The sequence below is a fragment of the Miscanthus floridulus genome, chromosome 17 (genome assembly GCF_019320115.1).
Source record: "Miscanthus floridulus cultivar M001 chromosome 17, ASM1932011v1, whole genome shotgun sequence".
Classification (NCBI taxonomy): Eukaryota; Viridiplantae; Streptophyta; class Magnoliopsida; order Poales; family Poaceae; genus Miscanthus; species Miscanthus floridulus.
In genome coordinates, this window is record NC_089596.1 from 37,422,742 (window position 1) to 37,445,179 (window position 22,438).

A 22,438-nucleotide genomic window follows, 5' to 3' on the forward strand; every position below is an offset into this window, starting at 1 on the left:
TGGGGTGCTTCTCGGGGTCCTTTGGACTGTGCCTCAGGAACAGCGAGGCCGCGAGGGAGCTCAGTGCATTTGTGGATGCAGGCATGGAGTGGTCATGAAGGAGCTCATGCTATTGTGGAAGATGTAGTTGTCAGGGATTTGGCCAAAACTCACCAGAGAAGAACGGGGAGTGGACAGTCAGGGTAGAGGAGCTACCGAGTCTCTTCCCCCATCGATTTGGGTGGTAATGCAGGCAAGGAGAGCAGGTGCTGCTCGGCATTTTAAATGAGAGCCACCGATTATATTAAAAGAAGTAAAATACAAGGGCGGTTTTCGAATTTGTCATTGGGCACCATCTAGATCCATGAACTTGAAGATTGCACAAGTGCATCTCTAAACTTGCTAATTACTAAATTAGTGTCATTTTGCTCCATGAACTTGCAGATTATGCAAGTGCATCCTTTATCATACTAAAAGATGTCTAGATCCAACTTGTAGGACATATGAGTAATTATTGGTTTATCTTAATCCAACACAGTTCACATGCATAACATTCACAACTGTAAGTACCGAGAAGAAAATAAAATAGAAGAGACAGAGATGTATATCCTTGAGTGGGACTACGGACGACCTAAATGTTTAGGTGATAGTGTTGACTGCATCAGCAAAATTAGACTATCATACAGGGCCGCCATCTTCATGTAACAAGAACACAACGACAGCAGCCAACAACACTAGAAGTGCCACAAAAGTATATTTCCGGTTTAGTAGTGATGGCTCTATGGTGCGCAGTGTCTCATGAATGTCATCAGATGTGGAATCATCCTCCGAAGTGGAAACATCCTGTGATGGACTCTGAGTCTTAACTTCATCATTATCAATAGGATCTGATGGTTTCTCCACCTACATACACATGTAAAAAAGTTGTGTTCAAATGTGCGAAGAGTTTAAATAATTCCAAAATCCGGCTAAGTGCAGAAGCACATGCAACGAATTCAAATGTGCAAAGAGTTTCTTAGCAACAGGGATCCAAGATGCACGTGTGTTAGAAAGTCAAGTCTACATATAAATTCAGTCACAAGTATCTCTTTCCTATGAATATGTTTAATGGTTTTACATTAGAAAATCTGATGGATGGGGCAACAAGCATGCAAGTGTATGTAGACAAATTAAAACAATTAACCACTCTGACTGCAGTGGCTGAGGTCTCAAAAAGAAAAAGAAAAGGTTGTTGAACTACAGTGATTCGTGCATTGGAAAAAAATATGACCGAAAAAGTTCAGCAAGCCTATGTGTTGGTTGGCGACAGAGTAACTGTTGAAGAACTTTTCAATTTTCATACATGCAGTAAGTATATATTTAAACCAATACTTCAGCAAGCCGTACCCAGTGCAGAGAGCTCCCGCTCTGTGCGGGGTCTGGGGAAGGGTGTCAGTGGCAAGCCTTACCCTCACCTGTGCAATGCGAGGAGACCACGACTCGAACCCGGGACCTTCCGGTCACAGGCGGTAAGACTCTACCGCTTGCACCAGACCCGCCCTTCTACTTCAGCAAGGGTAGAAATAAATTTAATGGAAGAATTAGCCTGAATTGAATTTAGCCGTTCCTCAAAGTACGACAATATATAAAGAGACATTGTATTAGGAAGCGGTTTTTATTCTTTGGCCAAACACTACTAGGACCTTCGAACAAGCATGAAGAGATTAATGAAATTTCTCTCTCTTTTTTGAGTTTTCCTCGCGGACAAGTAATGCAAGATCTTTGGTCTTCCCTCGGAACTGATGAAAAATTAGATCACTTTTTATATATGGACTTGGGAATGATTCTTCTCCATCTGTAATTCATGGCCTATTTGGAGTAGAAACTGCTTTGGTGCAACTCTTACTGAAATAAAAAGATTACAGTCGGGTTGCTAATAATTGATGTAACTATATTTATAATAGCAACTGAGTTCAATATGAGCTAATTCTTGCATTATTAGTAACCAATGACATTACTTAGCAGTAGTCATTCTCAAGCGTATACATCTGTGTCTTCTGTTAGAGATGTTTTTCCTCAATATTTATAGTTGAGGTAGTTATGCATGTGGACACTGCCATCGAGCCTAGCATATCTAACCTTGGATAAAATAAACCAATACTAGCTTATGTGTCTAACAATTAGACCTAGATGACACCATTTAGTAAGATCAGGGATGCACTTATACAATTTGCATGTTCATGGACTTAGAACAGATTAGCAATTTCTGGAATACACTTATGCAGTCTGCAAATTCATGGACCCAAATGGCACCACGAAAAAAGTTAGGACCATACGGCTAGTAGATTTTACTTTAAAAAGAAGCCTTGACAAAGCAGCACAACGAATCAACAGCCCAGGGGGTCAAGCAACAACAACAACAACAACAAAGGAACTAATCTACAAGATAACTGAAGCCATCAAGACGATAAGCCAATGTCAGTGCCATCACCGTTGTTACCGAAGGTGTTCCACACTAGCGGTTGCAGTTTTGCAGGCCGTGTAGCTGCCATGCCATTGGATTCACCTGCCGCGACTCTCAACACAGTCCCACCGGACTTATTTCCCTTGCCAAGCAAGGCTACCCTCCCTAATCTGCTGCAAGCCACCAAACTGATACATGAGCAGTTGCCTCTGGCCTCCGCCATGTCCACAACGTCCACTGAGATCCGGCTGCATACACTGTAGCACTCGGCAGCCTAGCCACCTTATCAAAGAAAGCAAAAGTGCCCCCAACTGCCAATAGAAGGCCACCTTGTGCCAAAACAGCCACTACTAAGCAGGATCGTCCAACGCCACACCATGCAAGTCACTTTGATAACATATTTTTTGCAGGACCATCACCTTCCACGCTGATGAATTGGAGAGATGAGTTGGGAGAGTAGAGGAAGGAGTGAGTTTTTCTCAATTCCTTAATGGCCTAGCCGCTGAGGGCACAAGAACACAGGAGACAAGACAAACAATAACCCACGGTGTCACTACCGTGCGCAGTGCGGCAGCAGAGGCCAGCGGGCCCGTGGTGAAGCTCTTCTGTGCTCCCAACAGGAGAAAGGAAGAGGCCAATGGCTGGGACCCATAGTATAACAGTTCTGAAATGGGAAATATCGCCCTCAAAATCCTTCTAGGAAAAAGCCTTGATTTTTTTTTTCGCCAAGTCTTGTTGAGACACAATGATTCATAAATAACTGATTCCGGCTAGTTGCACCCTCACAACTGCTGTGGGATTTGTAGTTAAATTGGTCCAAAAAAAATTTAAAGTAAAATTTATTCGATATTTCTAGTCTATTTTCAAAACTTACATAAATGATTAGGTTATTTAAAAAAACTCGGCCTAAATTTGTGGTTTGCAATGTAGTAATAATTTATAAAAAAAAAAGCAAACTTTCCTAACTTCTTTGCGAATGGCCACTCTCGCTCCCACCCCTCCCCCTCCCGGCACCTCCTCCACCTGCCCCACGTCGGTGCCTGCCCTTGGCCCGACGGCCACCCTCTCAGCCGTGCATCCGTAGGCTCCCCTCTCCTCCCAGGTGCCGGGCTCCTCCCCTTCTCCGCTGTCCCAGGTTGGCCGTTCCAAAGGCGAGCGGTGGCGCGACGCTAGCCCGTCTTCTTCTGCGGGTGGCTCCCCCTCCGCCCCGTCGTATCGCGAGGTCCTGCTATCTGGTGGCGCCTCATCATCTCCCTTGTCGCAGCCGGCGGAGGTGCAGGTTCTACGGCCACCGAAGGTCGTCCTCTTGGCGCGGCCTCGTCAGGCGTTCGTCCAAGATGGACCTGACGCGTCCAGGTGGCAGCGTTACGAAAGCCGCCATGCCCGCAAGAAGCGCCTGAAGGAGTCGCGCGGTTCCCGTCGGCTGGTCCCAGAGGACCTCAAAGGGAGGTGTTTCAACTGCTTTGCAACCTCTCACCGCGCCGCCGTCTGTCGTGAGGGTCCTCGCTACTTCAAGTGCCACGAGATAGGGCATCGTGCGTCCAGCTATGTTGGTCGTGGACAGGCTCTACTCTCGGCAACGCCTCGGGGACGCCTTGTCTGGTGGCCAAAGGCAACACCCAGGGACCTGGGCGCTAAGAAGATGGTGGTCACGGAGACCTCGCACGGCTTGGATGGGTCTGGTGCTACGGCAGATCACAGGCGACGTCGACGCCGTGTCAGGAAGCGGGGCGTTCTGGCGCTGCTGGACAGAGCGGGTCTCCTAACCAGGCTGATGAAGATAATGGCGATCCTGCTGCTGCTGTCAACGTTGGTGTTCAGGCCCCCTCCGCTGACGTTCTTGCCCGGCACCGACGTTTCCTCGACCGCTCGGCTAGGATGGCCAGGGCCGAGGATGAGCTATGCAAGGCGCTCTCGGTCGCGATCGTTGGAGACTTGGTGTCTCTATCGGTTGATGTTCTGGTGGATGATCTTGCTCGTCGCTATGAACTCCCGGTTGAGTCCCTGGAGTTTCACCATCTGAGCCGTGATGATGGCCTGCTGGTTCTCCCCGACGAATCTACAGCTATTCGAGTTTACAACGAAGGGCGGCCACTGTTGCTGCAGCCGTTCACGCTCTACTTCCGATGCTGGTCCCGGTTCAAGAATGCGTCCGCGGTGGTCTTGCCCTCGCTTGTCGACGTCGAGCTGCGAGGCATACCGGCGCACGCCTGGGAGCTCGAGACGGCGGAGCACCTGCTTGATGAATGGTGCTAGGTTCATGAGCTCCATCCTGATACGGTCGACCGGCGGGATTATTCGTCCTTTCGGCTCATGGCTTGGTGTTCCAAGCCGGAGCTCATCCCGGCGGTCATGAACTTAGACATCGTCGAGCCCCCTGTGCATGATGAAGATTTGAAGCGCGCATTGAGTTATGAAATCAAAGTTGCAGCTTCTGTGGCTCCGCTGTCAGGGGCGAATGGCGTTCCGCCCCCGCCTCCTCCGCATGATGATCCTGGCCATGGTAGGCGACGTCGCCGGCGGTGCGAACCTGATCCACTGGAGTCCTCAGCTCCTGATTCCGGTGCCTCCATTGATGGTGCTACACGGGTCCCTGTGCATCGGCGGCTGGGCCCGGTCTGCGTCGAGCCGGTTGATGGCTCGCTTCGCTCTGTGCCCGAGGCGACGCAGGCGCCTTCAATTCTCTCGCCCGCCTCGTTTCTACCGGCTGTAATTGATGATATGGCGGCCCTGGTCATTATGCCACGGTTTGGAGAAGAGGAAGTGATCCCACGCATGCCGGGATTTCAGTTGTGGATGTCGGGTGCGGCACAGATCAGTGGGGATGATTGCGTGGAGTTCGGCTCCGAGGTTGTGGGCTCTGTCTCGGCCCCAGTACCTGAAAGGATATCTATCAGTCTCGTGCATTCAGGCCCAGAATCACCTCTAGTTGCTGATGGCCAATTGGAGCAGTCCGATCTCCTGGCTTCTCCATCACCGGACATCATCCCTATTGATGCCCCGGTCCTAGCGGCTCTGCGCTCCTCGCCGATGGTCGCCCCCACTAGAGTTTCTTTAGAACCCGACGTTCCCTCCATTATCAAGACTTATTCCAGGCGACGAATGCGTGTTGCTGAAGGGGACGACGTGGTTGTGGCTCCGCTCCCTGATCTTCGACGGAACGTGGTAGCCGTGGCCGTGGAGGCGGACGTTGATGGCGTGGCCGTGTCTCCGCACCAGACCCCTCGGGAGCTTGGGTGCGTTGATGGCGTGGTCATGTCTCCATCTGTTTCTGCATGTTTGATTCCTGTCAGCATGGTTCCTCCTGTCACCTTGGTGGAGGATAATGTGCAGTCCTCTTCTTTTGCCTCACAACAGCCACGTCCTGCGGGTGTGGAAGGCGAGGCCCCGTTTCCGCTTACTGAACTTCCTCTCGTTCAGTTAGGCATTGTAGCAGGGCCTGTGTCTCTGCCCGTCAGGGAAGCTCTTCAAGTTCCTATTGGTGGCGTTCAGGGGGGCGTGTTGGTCTCCGATGCTGCGGTTCCCTGCTCCACCGAACCTGTCATGTCATCTCCACCGGCCTCCCCAATTGCTGCCTTTGTTTTCAAGGTGGTTAAACCGGTAGACGCTATCCTACACCCCCCCCCCCCCCCCCCCGTTCCTAAGAGAAGGAAGAAGATCCTGCCATCCAACTTTGTGCCAAGACGGAGCCGCCGTGTTGCTAATCTTCCTCCAACAACAGCTGATCATAGTGCGGCAGTATCAGTTTGCCGTCAATTAGGCTTTGCTGATGGTGAAGAAAGGGTTTCTGTTGTTGCCATGGAACACTACGCCACCTTGTTTGACCAACCTCTATCCAGGGAACATCTGAAGGCATTGGCTGCCCTGTTCGGGTGGGATGCACCTCCTGGCGATGAAGTGCGGGCTACAGATGACATTCTTGTTGTTTGATTTCCTGTAGTTGGTCGATCCAATCTTGTTATCTATGGATTCTTCTAGTATTTTAATTTGGAATGTTCGTGGACTCAATGACAAAAGCCACCGGGATATGGTTCACCAAGTAGTGCAGTCTTGTCAGCCGATGATAGTATGTTTGCAAGAGACCAAATTATCTCATATTTCCCAGCGTGATGTGTTATCTATTTTGGGGCAGAACTATAGTTCCTTTGTCGCCCTGCCAGCTCAAGGAACAAGAGGAGGGATTCTGGTAGCTTGGCGGGATGGATCATCCAATGTTGAACACTATCGAGTGCATAGGCATTCAGTTTCGGTCTTATTCCAGGATCATGGACATCAGCCATGGTGGTTCTCTGGAATTTATGGTCCTCACGAAGATGCAGAGAAACCTGCTTTCCTTGATGAGTTGCGTGAAGTTAGGAGTTTTTGTGTTGGACCTTGGATGCTTGCTGGGGATTTTAATATGATTTACAGTTCGGAAGATAAAAACAACGATAATATCAATAGGGCACTAATGGGAAGATTTCGTCGCTTTGTGAATGAGATGGAACTGAAAGAGATACCTCTGTTGGGTCGTCGTTATACTTGGTCAAATGAAAGAGCCTCCCCCACTCTTGTCAAGTTGGATAGAGTGTTGTGTACTACAGATTGGGAAGACTTATACCCTAACTGTATATTACAAAGCCATGCGACTGAAATGTCCGATCACTGTCCTCTTGTCCTTGGTCTTAAAGTTGGTGTCAAGGGTAGGAGGCGTTTTCATTTTGAAAGTTTCTGGACATGCCTTCCTGGATTCCTTGACATGGTAAAGAGTTCTTGGGATGAACCAGTTCAGACATCTTGCCCTCTGGAATGTTTCTCCATCAAGCTGAAGCGATTAACTCGTGCTTTGCAATCCTGGGGTGCAAAAAGAGTTGGACACATAAAAACTCAACTTGCTCTAGCTCGTGAAGTGTTGCATAGGCTGGAAGTGGCCCAAGATAGGAGGACTCTATCCATTGGAGAGGACTGGCTGCAAAAGGAATTGAAGCGATTTTGCCTGAAGTTATCGTCTTTAGAACGAACTATTGCTAGACTTCGTTCCCAGGTCAGGTATCTAAAGGAGGGTGATGCTAATACATCCTTCTTCCACAAGCAGGCTGCTTTTCGGAAGAGAAAAAATTTTATCTCCAAAATCATAGATGGTGATCGGACTCACTTCCCAGGAGGATAAACATAGGATATTGTATGATTTTTATGATAATCTGATAGGTTAAGCCCCGATCCGAACTACGTCCTTAGACCTGCAATTCTTTCATCGGAATTCTATGGATTTGTCAGCTCTTGATAATCTAATCATGGAGGAAGAAGTTTGGGAAACTATCAAGTCTATGCCATCAGATAGAGCCCCAGGTCCAGATGGGTATACTGGCAGATTTTACAAGGCATGTTGGCAGGTAATTAGAGCAAATCTCATGGCGGCAATTATCACGGTTCAGAAAGGTCAAGCAAAGAGGCTTGGACTGTTAAATGCAGCTTATATCACTCTGATTCCGAAGAAGTATGATGCGGTGGCTGTGAAAGATTTTCGCCCCATTAGCCTAGTGCACAGCTTCGGTAAACTTTTAACTAAGATTCTTGCTAATCGGCTGGCCCCCTTATTGGACTCGTTAGTCTCTTCTAATCAAAGTGCATTTGTACGGGTTAGATGCATTCATGATAACTTCATTCTAGTGCAGCAAACAGTTAAGGTGCTACATCGACAAAAGGTGCCTAGCCTCTTTCTTAAATTGGATATCTCCAAAGCTTTTGATTCGGTGTCGTGGCCGTTTCTCTTAGAAGTGCTGCAACATTTGGGTTTTGGAAATTCTTGGCGCAATTTGGTGGCCAATCTGTTATCCTCTTCATCAACTCAAATCTTGTTGAATGGAGAACCGGGAGATCTAATACATCATCAGCGAGGTCTTCAACAAGGGGACCCTTTATCCCCCATGCTCTTTATTTTAGTGATGGATGTGCTGAACAGTTTATTTGTAAAGGCAGCAAGTGAGGGGCTGTTGCAGCTGCTATCCCTAAGGGTGGCTGGACAAAGACTTTCTCTGTATGCTGATGATGTTGCCATATTTATTAAGCCAATTGAAGAGGAGTTGCTGGTCACTAGAGATATTCTCAAGGTATTTGGTGACGCTTCAAGGTTGCATACCAATATTCAGAAAAGTAACATCATCCCCATCGGTTGTGCAGGAGAGTCCTTGACAGCTATTCATGATATTCTGCCATGTACTATCTCGGTGTTCCCATGCAAGTATTTAGGCTTACCACTGTCAAACAAAAAGCTTCTTAAGAGGGACCTTATGCCATGGATTGAGAAAATAGCTGATAAACTCCCGTGCTGGAAGGCAGCTCTCATGAACAGGGCTGGTCGTGCCACATTAGTCCGGTGTGTTCTTTCTGCCATGCCTATTCATTTGTTAATTGCCATCAGCGTCCCGAGATGGTTCATCAAGGCAGTAGACAAAATCAGAAGGGGCTTCTTATGGCAAGGAAAGGATAAGGCTAATGGAGGTTGTTGTCTGGTGGCTTGGGAGAAGGTCATGAGACCATTGGATCTTGGTGGCTTGGGCATACCCAACTTGGAGGTGATGGCCTGGGCTTTACAAATCAGGTGGCAATGGTTTAAAAAGACTAAAGCTGATCGTCCATGGTCTGATCTGGAACTGCCTTCGCACTATAACTCGCTAGCCCTTTTTGCCATTGCAGTCATGACTGAGGTTGGGAATGGTCAGAATACTCTTTTCTGGACTGATCGGTGGCTTCACGGGTGTTCGATTGAAAATCTTGCGCCATCTGTCTATGCTTGTGTTTCTCCTAGAATTCGCAATAGCCGGACTGTGGCTGCAGCTCTCACCAATGTGCAATGGCCAAGAGATATTCAAGGAGGCCTTTCCTGGACTGGTATTAGAGAATTCTTGCAGCTATGGGATTGTCTCTTGGGATTTACCTTAACTGACCAAGAGGATCGTCACACATGGAGGCTAGATTCAAGTGGTTGCTACTTTTCCAAATCTGCCTATAAAGCGTTTTTCTGTGGTGCTGTGACCTTTGAACCTTGGCATCGATTATGGAAGTCCTGTGCCCCAAGCAAATGCAAAATGTTTTTGTGGTTGGCAATCCGTAATAGATGTTGAACGGCAGACAGGCTCGCTAAGAGGGGCCTCTCTCATCCGGATAAATGCTCCCTATGCGATCAAGAAGATGAGACAATACAACATCTGTTAACATCTTGTGTGGTGGCAAGACAAGTTTGGTTTAGATTATTTTCTATTTTGAACCTAGCAGATTGTGTCCCCCACCATAACGAACTAAGCTTTGCTGATTGGTGGCGCAAGACTATTAACAGAGTTAACAAGGAGCACAGGAAAGGAGTGAATTCTCTAATTATTCTTGGGGCCTAGATTATTTGGAAACATAGAAATGCATGTGTTTTTTAGGGGGCCTCACCTTCGATTAACTTGATTTGGAGTGAGCTGAAGAATGAGCATAGCCTTTGGTGTTTGGCTGGTGCGAAAAAGCTAGAAGGGCTAGGTTTGTTCAGACTAGGTCCTTCTAGTTAAGGTCGTGTCGGGTTTGTTTTTATGGGTCTTATTCTTGTGTATGTGTAATCGCCTCATTCATATTTGGTCCCCGTATGAGTGAGGATCCTGTTGGGGACCCCCCCCCCCCTTTTCATTCTCTATAATACAATAAAACGCAGCTCTCCTGCGTTTTCAAAAAAAAAAATATCTCTCCAGGCCTATATTCTGTGTCGATTTTGAGTCCATTGGCATTGTACCATTTCATGGACATTTAATTAATCACATTGGGCCTGTGTTGGCTGCGGATGCAGCTGCTTTTTATGCAGTGACCTGTGGGTGGAAAAAAGCAGCTGTGGCAGCAGCTGCTTACTGTAGAACAGGCGGCAGCAGCCGCAGCCAAACAGGGCCATTAAAATGCATTCAATTATTTTTCTCAAAACTGCCTGATGGGATGTTACGGGAAGAAAGGGAGGAGGGAGTAGCATCGATTGTACCTCTTGGTTGTAGACGTCAATTTGCTCGGAACCGGAACTGCTGTTGTAGTCGTCCTCCCACGGGCACACAGGAGTCTGCGAACAAGAACGTCAAGGTATAGGGGTCATGATAAAGGAATACATCAGTTAGGTTGCATGCGAATTTTGAGTGGCATAGTAATACTAGTACCTCGTCTGTAGACGAACCAACATGTTCGAGAATAAGGATGGGACGGTTAGAATGGTTGTTGACTGCACGCCTCACTGCCACCTCGACCTCATCTGCTTCCTTAACTGTCACATCCCAGCGGTAAATTTGAGCATGGACTTTCTCAAGCAAAGGGAGGTACTTGAAGCTATCCAAATCCAAGTCAAAGTTGGCATCCTTAAAGGCCTTGACATCAATGCTGAACCGAACAGATTCAAGGCACGGCATAGCTCCCGGTAGATACGTCAGCGGGGAATACATGTAGTAGTACCGTAATCTGGGGAATGCACCAGCAGCAATGGCATCAGGGAAGACCCTGTCCTCATTTACAAACAGACAGAGATACCGGAGCTCTTGGAAAGTCCCAAGGATGTCTAGATCCCGTGCCTTGGCAGACTTGACAGACACATTCAATTTGGCAAGGTTCGGAAGAACTGAGGGGTTGATCCACACGGGCAGTCCACGGGAACGACTTATATTATGTAGTTGCAGATTACAAAGTCGCCGACAGGGTGAAAAACCATCCCAGTTGGGCTCATTGCACCCTCCGCCATCACGAAGCATTAGCTCTTCAATTTTCTGCAGCTTGCTTAGAGAATTTACTAAGGCTGTATTCAAGCTGTCACTGAACATACGAGTGGTAATATGAAGCACCCTTAGCTCTGTCAGATTTCCTAACTCCAGAACAAAATTCGGGGAGTCGACGACATCCCTTAACCGCAGATCTTCCAAGCACGTTAGGTTTCCCATCCCTTCTGGCAATCTTCTGGGGAGGTCCTCAGATCGCAAGCACTTCAGTTGTCTTAGCTGAATAAGACTTTGTGGCAATATCTTTACCCCAGCACCTCTCAAGTCTAGTGTCTGTAAAAATCTTAAATTGCCAATTTGCATTGGCAGCTCACAACCAGGCGTTCTATACAGTCCAAGGTATCTCAAGTGAAATAACCCGACAAGATTATTCTTGAGAAGATGAGGGTGATCTTCAGTTAATTGCTGCACCTCTTCCTCCATCTCCTCCTCCCTAGATCTGCTGTTATCTCCAATGAAGGTACAATCTTCTATGGATAGGACACGTAAAACATGAAAGCTTGGAAGTAATTGCATCATACTCAAACAGCACCTAGTAGCATTAAATGACCTCACTTTTGGTTTGCACGTGCTAGTGTTAGCCAGGTCATGCTGCTCCACGACTCTCTTATGGACAGCTAATCTACGAACATTCCTTTCAGAAGATAGATTTTGGTCATCACAGTCCAATATGGCAACAAAATTCTCTTCTTTTGCCACGGAATAGATCATATCAAGCACCATGTCATGAACACGACAAGCATATATGGTGTAACTATCACTTTCACCCCCAACAGGTTGAATCATGCATCTATTAATAAGCTCATTAAAGTACCTCTCTCCAACTTTAAATAATGTTTTCCCTGGTTCTTCATGCACAAAATCTTCAGCCACCCACTTCCATACCAATGTGTCTTTCTCAATCTCATGGTCTTCAGGAAATATGCTTAAATACAATAAGCAGGTCTTTAGGTAACATGGTAGGTCGTAGTAGCTAAATAACAAAATCTTTCTTGTGTTCTCAACAACTCTATATATATTATCTTCGTTGCCAAATCCAATAGAGCTGTACACCTTAGGCCAATCTTCCCTTGGTTTGCAAGCCAATAAACTAGCTAGTGTAATTATAGCTAATGGTACACCACCACATTTTTTTAAAACTTTAGTAAACTGCTCATCTGGCGGATCCAAAGTGCCTTTATGACCAAATAATCTGGCATTGAATAGTTCCATCGAGTGATCGTCAGAAAGTGGTTTTAGCTCGCACACTTCGCCACTGTTTTCTGCGACTTCAAAACTACGTGAGGTTGTGATTATTCTACTTCCTTGGTCATTATATATCAATGCATTCTTAATTATTTCCCATGATGCTATATCCCATATATCATCAATAACAATTAAGTACCTATTCACATGACAACACAAGAGCCATAAGTTAGTAAAATTATCTAGGTTTCTATGGAAAAACATAGGCATCATAACCATCTTGACCTTGGATTTAAAATGGAACTAATTAACAGATATGCGACGACTCCTGCAAGCAATTAAGATCTGTCGAATAAATAAAAGGAGAGTACTAGAAGCTACTGAAACACCCTACAAAATAAAATGGTATATCTGTGTCATGAACGAAGGAAAAAAAACATGTTTACATAGATGTTCTTTATTTGAACAGGGAATTTTTTTAGATAGAGGTAAACAAAGTATTTAATTTGAACTTTTGAAGAATATATAATTTACTTGGTAAACAATGAAGGTACCTGAAATTCAAATTAAATTAAATATGCACCACAATAAACCGGCTGGTGCTTATCATTAGGATGTATGGGCAATAATTTATGTTCTTACACATATTTGGTTAATACACACCATATATAACTATATAAGGTATGAGTTTATAGGGAATTATGCTATTAGCATTTTTCTATAACTTTATAGCCTACGACCCTAACTTTCTTGGGACTGAGGCTTTGGTGGTGGTGGTGCTGCTGCTGCTGCTGCTGCTGCTGCTTTATGGAAATAAACCAGTTCGTACTAGGAAAGTGTCAGTAACTCTCTAAAATGATATAGAGAGAACACAAAGGGGAGGTCACCCGTGGAGAACTACAGAAAAAGATACACACAGTATAACCTCAATTAGAGGGATTAGGTGGGTCGTGCATATGCATACCTCTTGTACTTAAGTACAACTCGAAGTTCATCAATAAGATTCTCTTGTTTCCATCTTTTATTGTGAATATCTGCATAACTTTCCTTGTCAAGTTTAAGGAGGATCCCTCCTAGAACTTCCTTCATGTCAGGATTACGACCCACAGAAACAAAAGCCTTAAGATTAAATTCTGCATGCAGCCTGTCATACACTGCTTTGGCAAGAGTTGTCTTGCCTAATCCCCCAGGTCCAAAGATAGATATAATCTTGAGCTGCTGTTTGGACACACCACCATCCCCGCCTATGAGCCACTTTGCTAGCACATCCCGTGGGCCAGCAATACCAACAAGGTCTTTATGATCTTTGTACAAAGCCAATAGGCGAGGGTCGTCAGCAACACCTGTCGTAGCCACAAAATCACTGACCTTCCAGGGGGTCACCTCTTTGACTCGGTCCTTGATATCTTCAATCGTCTCTTTGAGTCCCCCAAAGTCATCGTTGTTGGTGTTGGTGAAAGGTTCGGAGCCCTCTATGATGCGTAGCAGTAAGTCATCGACGACATCCTCTATGTCATATGAGAGCTCCCTGACTTCGTAGGCCCAATGCCTATCCTCTGGGTCAAGCTGGTCCTGCTGCGCTTGTGACACCTTGCATAGGGTAGCCTGCATTCTCCTCAGCTGTCTCTCAAGAGACTCGAAGTCTTTCTTCATACTTGTTTGCAGACGATTGTGCCCCTGCTTCAGGAGCCGACCAAGCTTAGGGAGCAGGTTTCCCATTGCCCCTGTCATCAGATCCACAGCTCTGGCGCTTTCTCTACGAGGGTAGCTGTACCTTACGACGTTGGTAGCTGAACTGATTTGTGGTGGGTGGAAATTAAGCCGTGTGGTACGTTGTCCTCGTGGTTCTTGATAGCTGCTATAATCAATGTCCTTGAACATAGAATTATGGTAGCTAATTAGATACAAAAAAATAGTACAAAATAATTTCATTTCGTTAATGGGTGCTACTTTGGGTTATTCTCATACCTTGGGTACTGGCACATTGGACTCATCTAGTGAATCAAGTGATAGATCCACTCGGGATTTCTCAGTCACATCATACACAACTGTCAAATTTACCTCATCAACAACTTTATCAGCCTCATTATTGAACATGAGTTCAGTGATATTCTTGTCTTCAAGACCCCTCTCCACTTTTATGCTCTTCACAATGAACTCGTCTGGATGATGTTTCCCTGGGGTCATTTCCTGCGCTTGCAATGTAATCTTCACAGCACGCTTGGATCGTGGTTGCACAATTCCTTTGCTCGGTTGTGTGCTGAATTGGCTTGGCATCTCAATGTCGAAGGCAATGCAATTACCTGTTCCGTTTGTCAGCTCAATGTCACAAGATATCTCCTTATGAGGCTCAAAAGCAAAACGTAGCTCCAACGGCTCAATCCCCAGCATATCATCCAAAGAAGGGCTTACCTGCAGGAAACCAGCTAGAAGTATTGGCACAAAAATTGTGTTGGTCCTGGTAAGCCTAGGCTTACTAGGATCGAGTGTTGTATATTTCTTTTCCTCTTAATGAAAAAATGTGCTCAGGCACAGTCACGAAAAAAGATGCATTATCATGAAGGTATAGACTCCACCCATGCCTACCAATTTATAACTAAGTCATAGTCTTGCTAGTTAAGGTGTATATAGCAAGTCATACATTCTAGTTTTTTTTTTTCTTTTTGAGTATCAAGTTCTAGGAGTTGATAGAAGAGAGAAGACTATTATGGAGATAGTTCCTCACATATTTCTGAAGACAAGATGTGATGCTGTTGACACTCAATTTTTTTTCATAAACCAAACCTTCTAGTTTTGGTCTGGAACATCAAACTTCTCCAACCAGAACTTCTGGTCCAAACTGGATCAGTGGAGTCCTAGTTCAAGGTTTGGATAGAGTTGTAACATGACTTTAAGCTCATTTATTGTAAGATTCTGACTCGGTAAGATCCCCCCACTACAAATATAAATTAAATGCTACCAGCCTCTTTGACTCCATTGACTTACGGATCATGAGACAAGCAAACACATTTCTCAAACTCTATCTCAAAATGTTCACTTCTCCAGTTGTCTTAGAGCATAGCCATACAAAACATAATCTAAATCTAAATATGCTCACGTAATCCAGAAAGCTTGCAAACCAGGCTGCACTCAAAGCTTGTTAATCAAACATCATGAATTCAACTATGGTACTTGTCCTAATTGTTCCGTAGACACAATACAAAACAAGCAAACCAGTATTCTATTGGCTTGCAAACTCCAATAAGGTTTCTTTTTGAAATACTTCAGAACAAAGAAGAAATGCCGTAGAGTCTGCAACCCATATAAAAGATCATGTAAACTGAACTCTTTTATAAGCATCGTCTTGATGCAAATGATTAGGAGCAATAATATCTTTCTTTATGTTAAAAATGCTAACTCTACCTTTTTTAGACAATTAGATTTGTCTAAGAATTGAACTGATTGGAGTTTCTTTGTTATATAGGTAGTTGTTTAAGTATAATGATTATTAGTAAAAAAACTATTTTTTCAATTAAAAGTCTGGTGCAAGATGTGTGTAGAAAGGAGAAAATCACCACACGCCCAATGTGGGTGGGGAGCCTTTCATAAACATCGCTCAATAGGCACACATGGAAGGTACAAATACAGGAAGCTAGGCTATACATAGTAACTAGCCTATCTAGGGGATCTCTCTAATGATCCTGATATATACATATCCTAATACCCGCCCGCAGTCACAGTGGGAGAATCACGGACGCACAGACTGGTCCGGAAATCAGTGAAAAGCTGGACGGGTAGACCCTTGGTCATGATGTCTGCGAATTGGTACGCGAAGGGGACATGAAGAACTCGGAACTGGCCCAGAGCGACCTTCTCGCGGACGAAGTGGATGTCGATCTCGATGTGTTTCGTGCGGCGGTGGTGGACGGGGTTGGCAGTCATGTAGACGGTGCCCACATTGTCGCAGTAGACAACCGTCGCAAGCGGGATCGAGATGTGGAGTTCCTGGAGCAGCTGGCGCAGCCAACAGCACTCGGCCACAACGTGGGCTACTGCACGGTACTCTGCTTCGACACTGGAGCGAGACACCGTCGTCTGGCGCTTGGAGGACCAAGACACCAGGTTGTCGCCGAGGTAGACGCAGAAGCCGGAGGTGGAGCAGCGCGTGTCTGGGCAGCCGGCCCCGTCAGCGTCGGAGTAGGCAGTGAGCTGGTCGATGGCGCCAGGGCCTAAGTGCAGGCCGGACGACAAGGAGCCCTTGACGTACCGCAGGATGCGCTTGATGAGCGCAAGGTGCGGCTCGCGGGGGTCGTGCATGAAGAGGCAGACCTGCTGGACTGCATAGGCCAGGTCCGGCCTCGTCAGGGTGAGGTACTGGAGCGCACCAGCAAGGCTCCTGTACGCCGAGGGATCGGCGACCGGGGCGCCCTCTGTGGCAGACAGCTTGGTCCGGGCATCCACAGGAGTAGCTGTCGGGTGGCACTCAGACATGCCGGCACGCTGGAGAAGATCCACAGCGTACTGCCGCTAGGAGAGGAACAAGCCGCTGCTGTCCCGGGTCACTGAGATGCCGAGGAAGTGGTGCAGGTCGCCGAGGTCCGTCATGGCGAACTCCGAGCGGAGGCGCGCGATGACGTGCTGTAGAAGGGCCGGAGACGACGCGGTGACTATGATGTCATCGACGTAGAGGAGGTAGGTCAGCTCGTCGCCAACCTTGTAGACGAACAGGGAGGCATCCGACTTGGAGGCGGTGAAGCCGATGTTGTAGATGAATGTGGCGAAGCGCTGGTTCCAAGCTCGCGGCGCCTGCTTGAGTCCATACAAGGACTTCTGCAACAAGCATACAGAGTCAGGGGCAGCGGGGTCGACGAAGCCGGACGGCTGCTCGCAGTAGACCGTCTCCTCAAGGTGACCGTGGAGGAAGGCGGTCTTCACGTCGAGCTGGCGGATGGGCCACTCCCGGGACACAGCAATGCTGAGGACAGTGCAGATCGTGGCCGGCTTGACCACCGGACTGAATGTCTCGTCGTAGTCGACGCCGGCCTGCTGGGAGAAGCCGCGGACGACCCAGCGCGCCTTGTGCCGGGCGAGGGAGCCGTCGGAGTGAAACTTGTGCTTGAACAACCACTTTCCAGTGACGATGTTCGCACCAGGTGGGCGAGGGACGAGGCGCCAAGTGCCATTGTCGATCAGCGCCTTGTGCTCTTCCGCCATCGCAGCGCGCTACGATAGTTCGCCAGGAGGGGCGAGGCAGCCGAGGCGGAGAATCCGAAGCGCTCGACGGTGCGGAGGTTGCCGGTCTGTGAGCGCATCACAGGTCGCGAGGCAGCCCGAGGAGCTGAGGCCGCTGCTCCAGGGCCAACTGCTGGTGCTGCGGGAGGCGCAACAGGGGGCACCGGTGCTGCTGGAGGTGCAGCAGGGGCCACCGGTGCTGCTAGAGGTGCAGCAAGGGCCATGGCCGCGGCCACAGGAGCCGCTGCCTGGTCGGTCGGCGCTGCAGTAGGTCGGGCACGGCGAGTGTAGACAGCGCCGAAGCGCTGGCCGCCCAGCAGGGACCCGCCCGGAGGATGAGCAGCTGGGGGGGTCCCGGCCGCAAGGGTAGCCAGGGGGGCCAGCTGGAGGATAGCCGGGTCTAGGAGCTCCGGGGACTCATCCACGCTAGAGGTGGAGGCCGTGGGGCCAGCGAGCAGCGGAGCGGTGGTCGCAGGGGTCGCCGAGGAAGATAGTCCCTGCATCAGGAAGTCAAGTGAAGACGGCATGGAGGCCGCCGATGGTGCTGCCGAGAATGGGAACACCAACTCATCAAAAATAACATGGCGAGAGATGATGATGTGCCAAGTGGACATGTCGAGGCAGCGCTATCCCTTGTGAGAGGACGGGTATCCTAGGAAGACACAGGGCGCTGAACGAGGGGCTAGTTTGTGGGGGGAGGTGGCAGTGAGGTTTGGATAGCAGAGGCATCCGAAAACTCTAAGCGAGGAATAGTCTGGGAGGTTTTTGTGAAGAAGCTGATAGGGTATATGATTTTGGATGGAGGAGGAGGGTCGCCTATTGAGGAGGAAAGTGGTAGTGGCAAGGGCCTCAGCCCAGTAGGGAGGTGGCATGGACGCATGAAGGAGCATGGTGCGGATGGTGTTGTTTGTGGTGCGAAGCATGCGTTCAGCCTTGCCATTTTGTGGAGAGGTATAAGGACACGGGAGGCGGAGCGTAATGCCATAGCTAGCGAGGAAGGAGGTGGTAGCATGGTTAACGAACTCGGTCCCATTATCAGCTTGGAATGATTTGGGGGTGGCGCCAAATTGTGTTTGAGCGTAGGCAATAAACTCGACTATGTGGCGGTGCACCTCGGATTTGTGACGAAGCGGAAACGACCAGCAGTAATGGGAAAAATCATCCAGTAGAACAAGATAATATTTAAAGCCGGAGGTGCTAAGGACCGGGGACGTCCACACATCACAATGAACTAAATCAAAAGGAGTAGTGGTCACAGAGGTAGAATGACTAAATGGGAGCCGCACGTGCTTGCCAAGTTGACATGCATGACATATGGATGGTGGGCTCTGATGACACGAGATGACCGACATGCTCTGTAGAGTGGCGAGGCTGGAAGGACCGGGGTGACCGAGGCGGTGATGCCATAGCGACGAGGTGGTGGCGAGGCTGCAGTGGTGCGCTGGCTTGGAAGGGAAGGTGTAGAGGTCGCCACCACTATTGCAGCGAAGAGTCACGCGCCCCGTCTATTGGTCCTTGACAGAAAAACCGAAAGCGTCAAATTCAATAGAACAATCATTGTCACGGGTGAATTGACGAACGGAAAGAAGATTGCGCATGAGAGCCGAGGCAACCAGAACGTTAGTGAGGTGAAAAGTGGACTCGGGAGAAGACAGTGTGGAGGTGGCACGGCATGTGATAGGAATGGTGCTGCCGTTGCCAACCGTGATGCCAGAGGCAGGAGGGGGAAGACGGGACAGAAGTATACCATCCGAGGGCGACATGTGAGTTGTGGCACCGGTGTCGAGGACCCAGGGGTTGGACCCCTGGAGGGACATCTGGTTCAGGGCAGCAACGAGGCCGGCCTGATCCCAGCCGCCGTTCTGCGTCGGAGGAGAGGTCGGACTGTCGGAGAGTTGGGCGGGGACGAAGGCGGTGTGGGCCTGAGGGTAGGCGCCGAGGACGCCGGGGTCGCGCCAGGCCGGGTTCGCCGCCGGCGGGCGCCACTGCTGCTGCTGCGGCCCGCCCATCCAGGGGGCATAGCAGTACCAAGGGTCGGCTGGTGGTGTGGGAGCCCTCGGCCCACCCTCGGACTGGAAGCCGCCGCTGCCGCCGTGGCCGCCCCGTCCCTTCTTCCTGTAGCGACTGTCGCCGCCGCCACCGCCGCCGTGGCCTCCCTGGCGACCAGCAGAGGAGCCACTACCCGCGGTGCCGGAGGTCGAGCGGCATGCTGGACCGCACGTGGCGTGGAACGCCATTTGGGCAGCGACAGTGCCCTCGTTGGCAAGACGAAGCTCCTTGAGGACGAGCTTCTCGCGAGTGGTGGCGAAGTCCGGCAGCGGGTGCAAGTCGGCGATGTTGTCAGCAGTGCCGGCGAAGCGAGGATCGAGGCCGCGCAGGAGATTGAGGACAAGCTCCGAGTCGGTGATGGTACGGCCGACGTCGCGGAGCGCATCGGCGGTGGCCTTCATCTGCTGGCAGTATTCGTCGATGGAGTCGCCCTGGGTCATGGAGTGGAACTGGTGACTCAGGAAGGTGGCCCGCAGGGCCTTGTTGACCTCGAAGAGGTGCTTGATGGCGACCCATAGCTCGCGCGCGGTCTGGTCCGGTGCCGCAGCAAGGCCGAGGACGTCAGTCCCGACAGTGCCGAGGAGCCAGCTGCGAACGCAGGAGTCCGCAATGGCCCAAGCAGGGTCAGTGGGTCTGGCCGCCGCCGTGCCGTCGATGTGCGGGAGGAGGCCGAATTTCCCACAGAGGGGGGTGAAGAACGGCGACCACTGGTTGAAGTTTGGGTGCTTCAGCTCTAAGGTCACCGGGACGTGGGATTTGACGGAGATCGTCGCGTAGGGGGCGACGAGGATGGCGGGGGCGGAGAGGGAGTCCGCAGCCGCCAGGGTTCTAGAGGAGTGGGATGCACTCGTGGCACAGGAGGCCGACATGGTTGGCCTGGGGAGAGAGCCGATGGTGGGAGAGAGGACAGGTGCGGGAGGGAGGGAGAACAAAAATCTAATTCTCTGATACCATGTAGAAAGGAGAAAATCACCACACGCCCAATGTGGGTGGGGAGCCTTTCATATATATCGCCAATTAGGCACACATGGAAGGTACAAATACAGGAAGCTAGGCTATACATAGTAACTAGCCTATCTAGGGGATCTCTCTAATGATCCTGATATAAACATATCCTAATAATGTGAACATGGCTGTATTGTCTTGTCCTAAATTTAATATATTTCTTACAGATAGTATGTTGAAGACGCACACACTCATGCCACCCCACGAGCATGTGCATCTTCCACACACACTAAAAATTTATTAAAGACACAATGATGCCCCACAATGTGGATATGCACTTCTTCCTAACAAGTTACAGATTTATTTGCACATAATAAGGCCTTACATGATGTGAATTTGCACTTTCACATATGCCTGTATGTACTCCTAAATTTTGTGGAGATTGGTCCCATGTCTAGTACTTGACCTTGGTGGTTTGGCTGCACACCCCATAACATTAGCCATTTGTCGAGATACCAGTTTATGCAAATGCAATATATTTGGAATGTAAAATGAATAAATACTAGATATGACCTTATGTAAATGAACAGAGCCTTTGAGGTCACTCTTGGAAGCAGACAAGCTTACCTGCCCACCCATGTGGCAATCCAAGTTTCGGATTTCATTTAGACTGCGTATTATATCCGATATAGAAGGTCTTTCTTTTGGTTCATTCTTCATGCATACTTTTGCTATTTCAATACATTTAGTTACTTGACAAGCATTTGCTTGTTGATGTTGCCTCGGTAATTTACTCCACCTGTGCCTCCATCTTCGAAGTACCTACATCACATTAATTTTTAATTATGATGAGGATAAACTTTTTTGCATTTTGGCAGCAAAGATATGTACATGATAGACTTTAAGAACTGGTTTGGTAGAACCACAACACTTTTTGTTGCCAACTTTTCATAAAACAGCTTCATTTAGGCTTGTTAATTATATTAATTATATAACTGATAATTAGGAGATTTCAAACTTTCCAGCACGAGCTCAAGAACTTGAGTTCGTGAACTAAGCTATGACTTCCGACCTCTCCTCTCCCGACGTCCCGCCTCCCCCCAGCCCCTCGCCGGCGCCCGCCCCGGGTCCGGCGACCACCTCCACGACTGCCAGCGCTCCTTCCTCCTCTCCTCAGGCGTCGGTTTCCACCTCCAACTTGTCCCCTCACGCGGCGTCGTTCGTCCCTCGTGGCCGCTCCAAGCGGGAGCGGTGGAACGACAACTACCCGTCGGCGTCAAGTTCCGATGGTTCCCCTCGCTCCTACCGCGATATCGTGCTGTCCTCCACGGGACCTGCTTCCTCGGCGGCGTCAGCGGCGGCTGGCGCGCCCAAGGCGGTTGGGGCGTCCGCGGCGGCTGCTGCGCAGCGGGGCGCGGCGGTTGGTGCTTCTAGAGGCCCCACGGCGGTTCTCCAGAGGGCCCCTCCTCCTCGGCGCCATGCCTACGCCCAGCCCCGTCGTGCTGCAGCTCCCGATGCAGAGGGATGGCAAAAGTTCGAGTCCCGCGCCGCCCGACGCCGGCGGCGGCGCGTGGTTCGCCCCCGTCGTCAAGTTCCGGCCGATCTCGCTGGTCTGTGCTTCAACTGCTTCTCGCAGGCGCACAGCGCGGCCCAGTGCCGCCAGAAGACTAGATGCTTCCATTGCAAGGCCCTGGGACACCGATCTTACGTGTGCCCCGGCGCCACTAGTTGCGGCGAGGCGGCCCCTCGCCGACGGCCGGCACCGCGCGTCCCGGTCTGGCGGCGGATCACCCCGGCTCCAGGGTCAGCTGCCGCCCTCGTCTCGCATCCGCCCGAGGACTTGGTGCGCCTTGGGGCGGGGCACCAC

At 49.3% G+C, this 22,438-nt stretch overlaps 1 protein-coding gene across 5 annotated transcripts in view; it reads right to left on the reverse strand.

The window, feature by feature from the left end:
• Positions 1-421: 421 nt before the first annotated feature.
• Positions 422-22,438, reverse strand: part of LOC136516689 (disease resistance protein RGA5-like) — a 30,425-nt gene continuing 8,408 nt past the window's right edge. For 3 of the 5 annotated variants that reach the window (XM_066510161.1, XM_066510158.1, XM_066510160.1), the window contains exons 7-12: positions 21,199-21,393; positions 14,335-14,778; positions 13,331-14,238; positions 10,576-12,565; positions 10,407-10,481; positions 423-882 (exon numbers count right to left, since the gene is read on the reverse strand). In XM_066510161.1, coding sequence (XP_066366258.1) covers positions 658-882; positions 10,407-10,481; positions 10,576-12,565; positions 13,331-14,238; positions 14,335-14,778; positions 21,199-21,393 — 3,837 coding nt within the window. In that variant the 3' untranslated portion in view covers positions 423-657. Of the gene's footprint in view, positions 883-10,406; positions 10,482-10,575; positions 12,566-13,330; positions 14,239-14,334; positions 14,779-21,198; positions 21,394-22,438 lie in introns of all 5 variants that reach the window. The other 2 variants (XM_066510162.1, XM_066510163.1) reach the window with 1 other exon arrangement.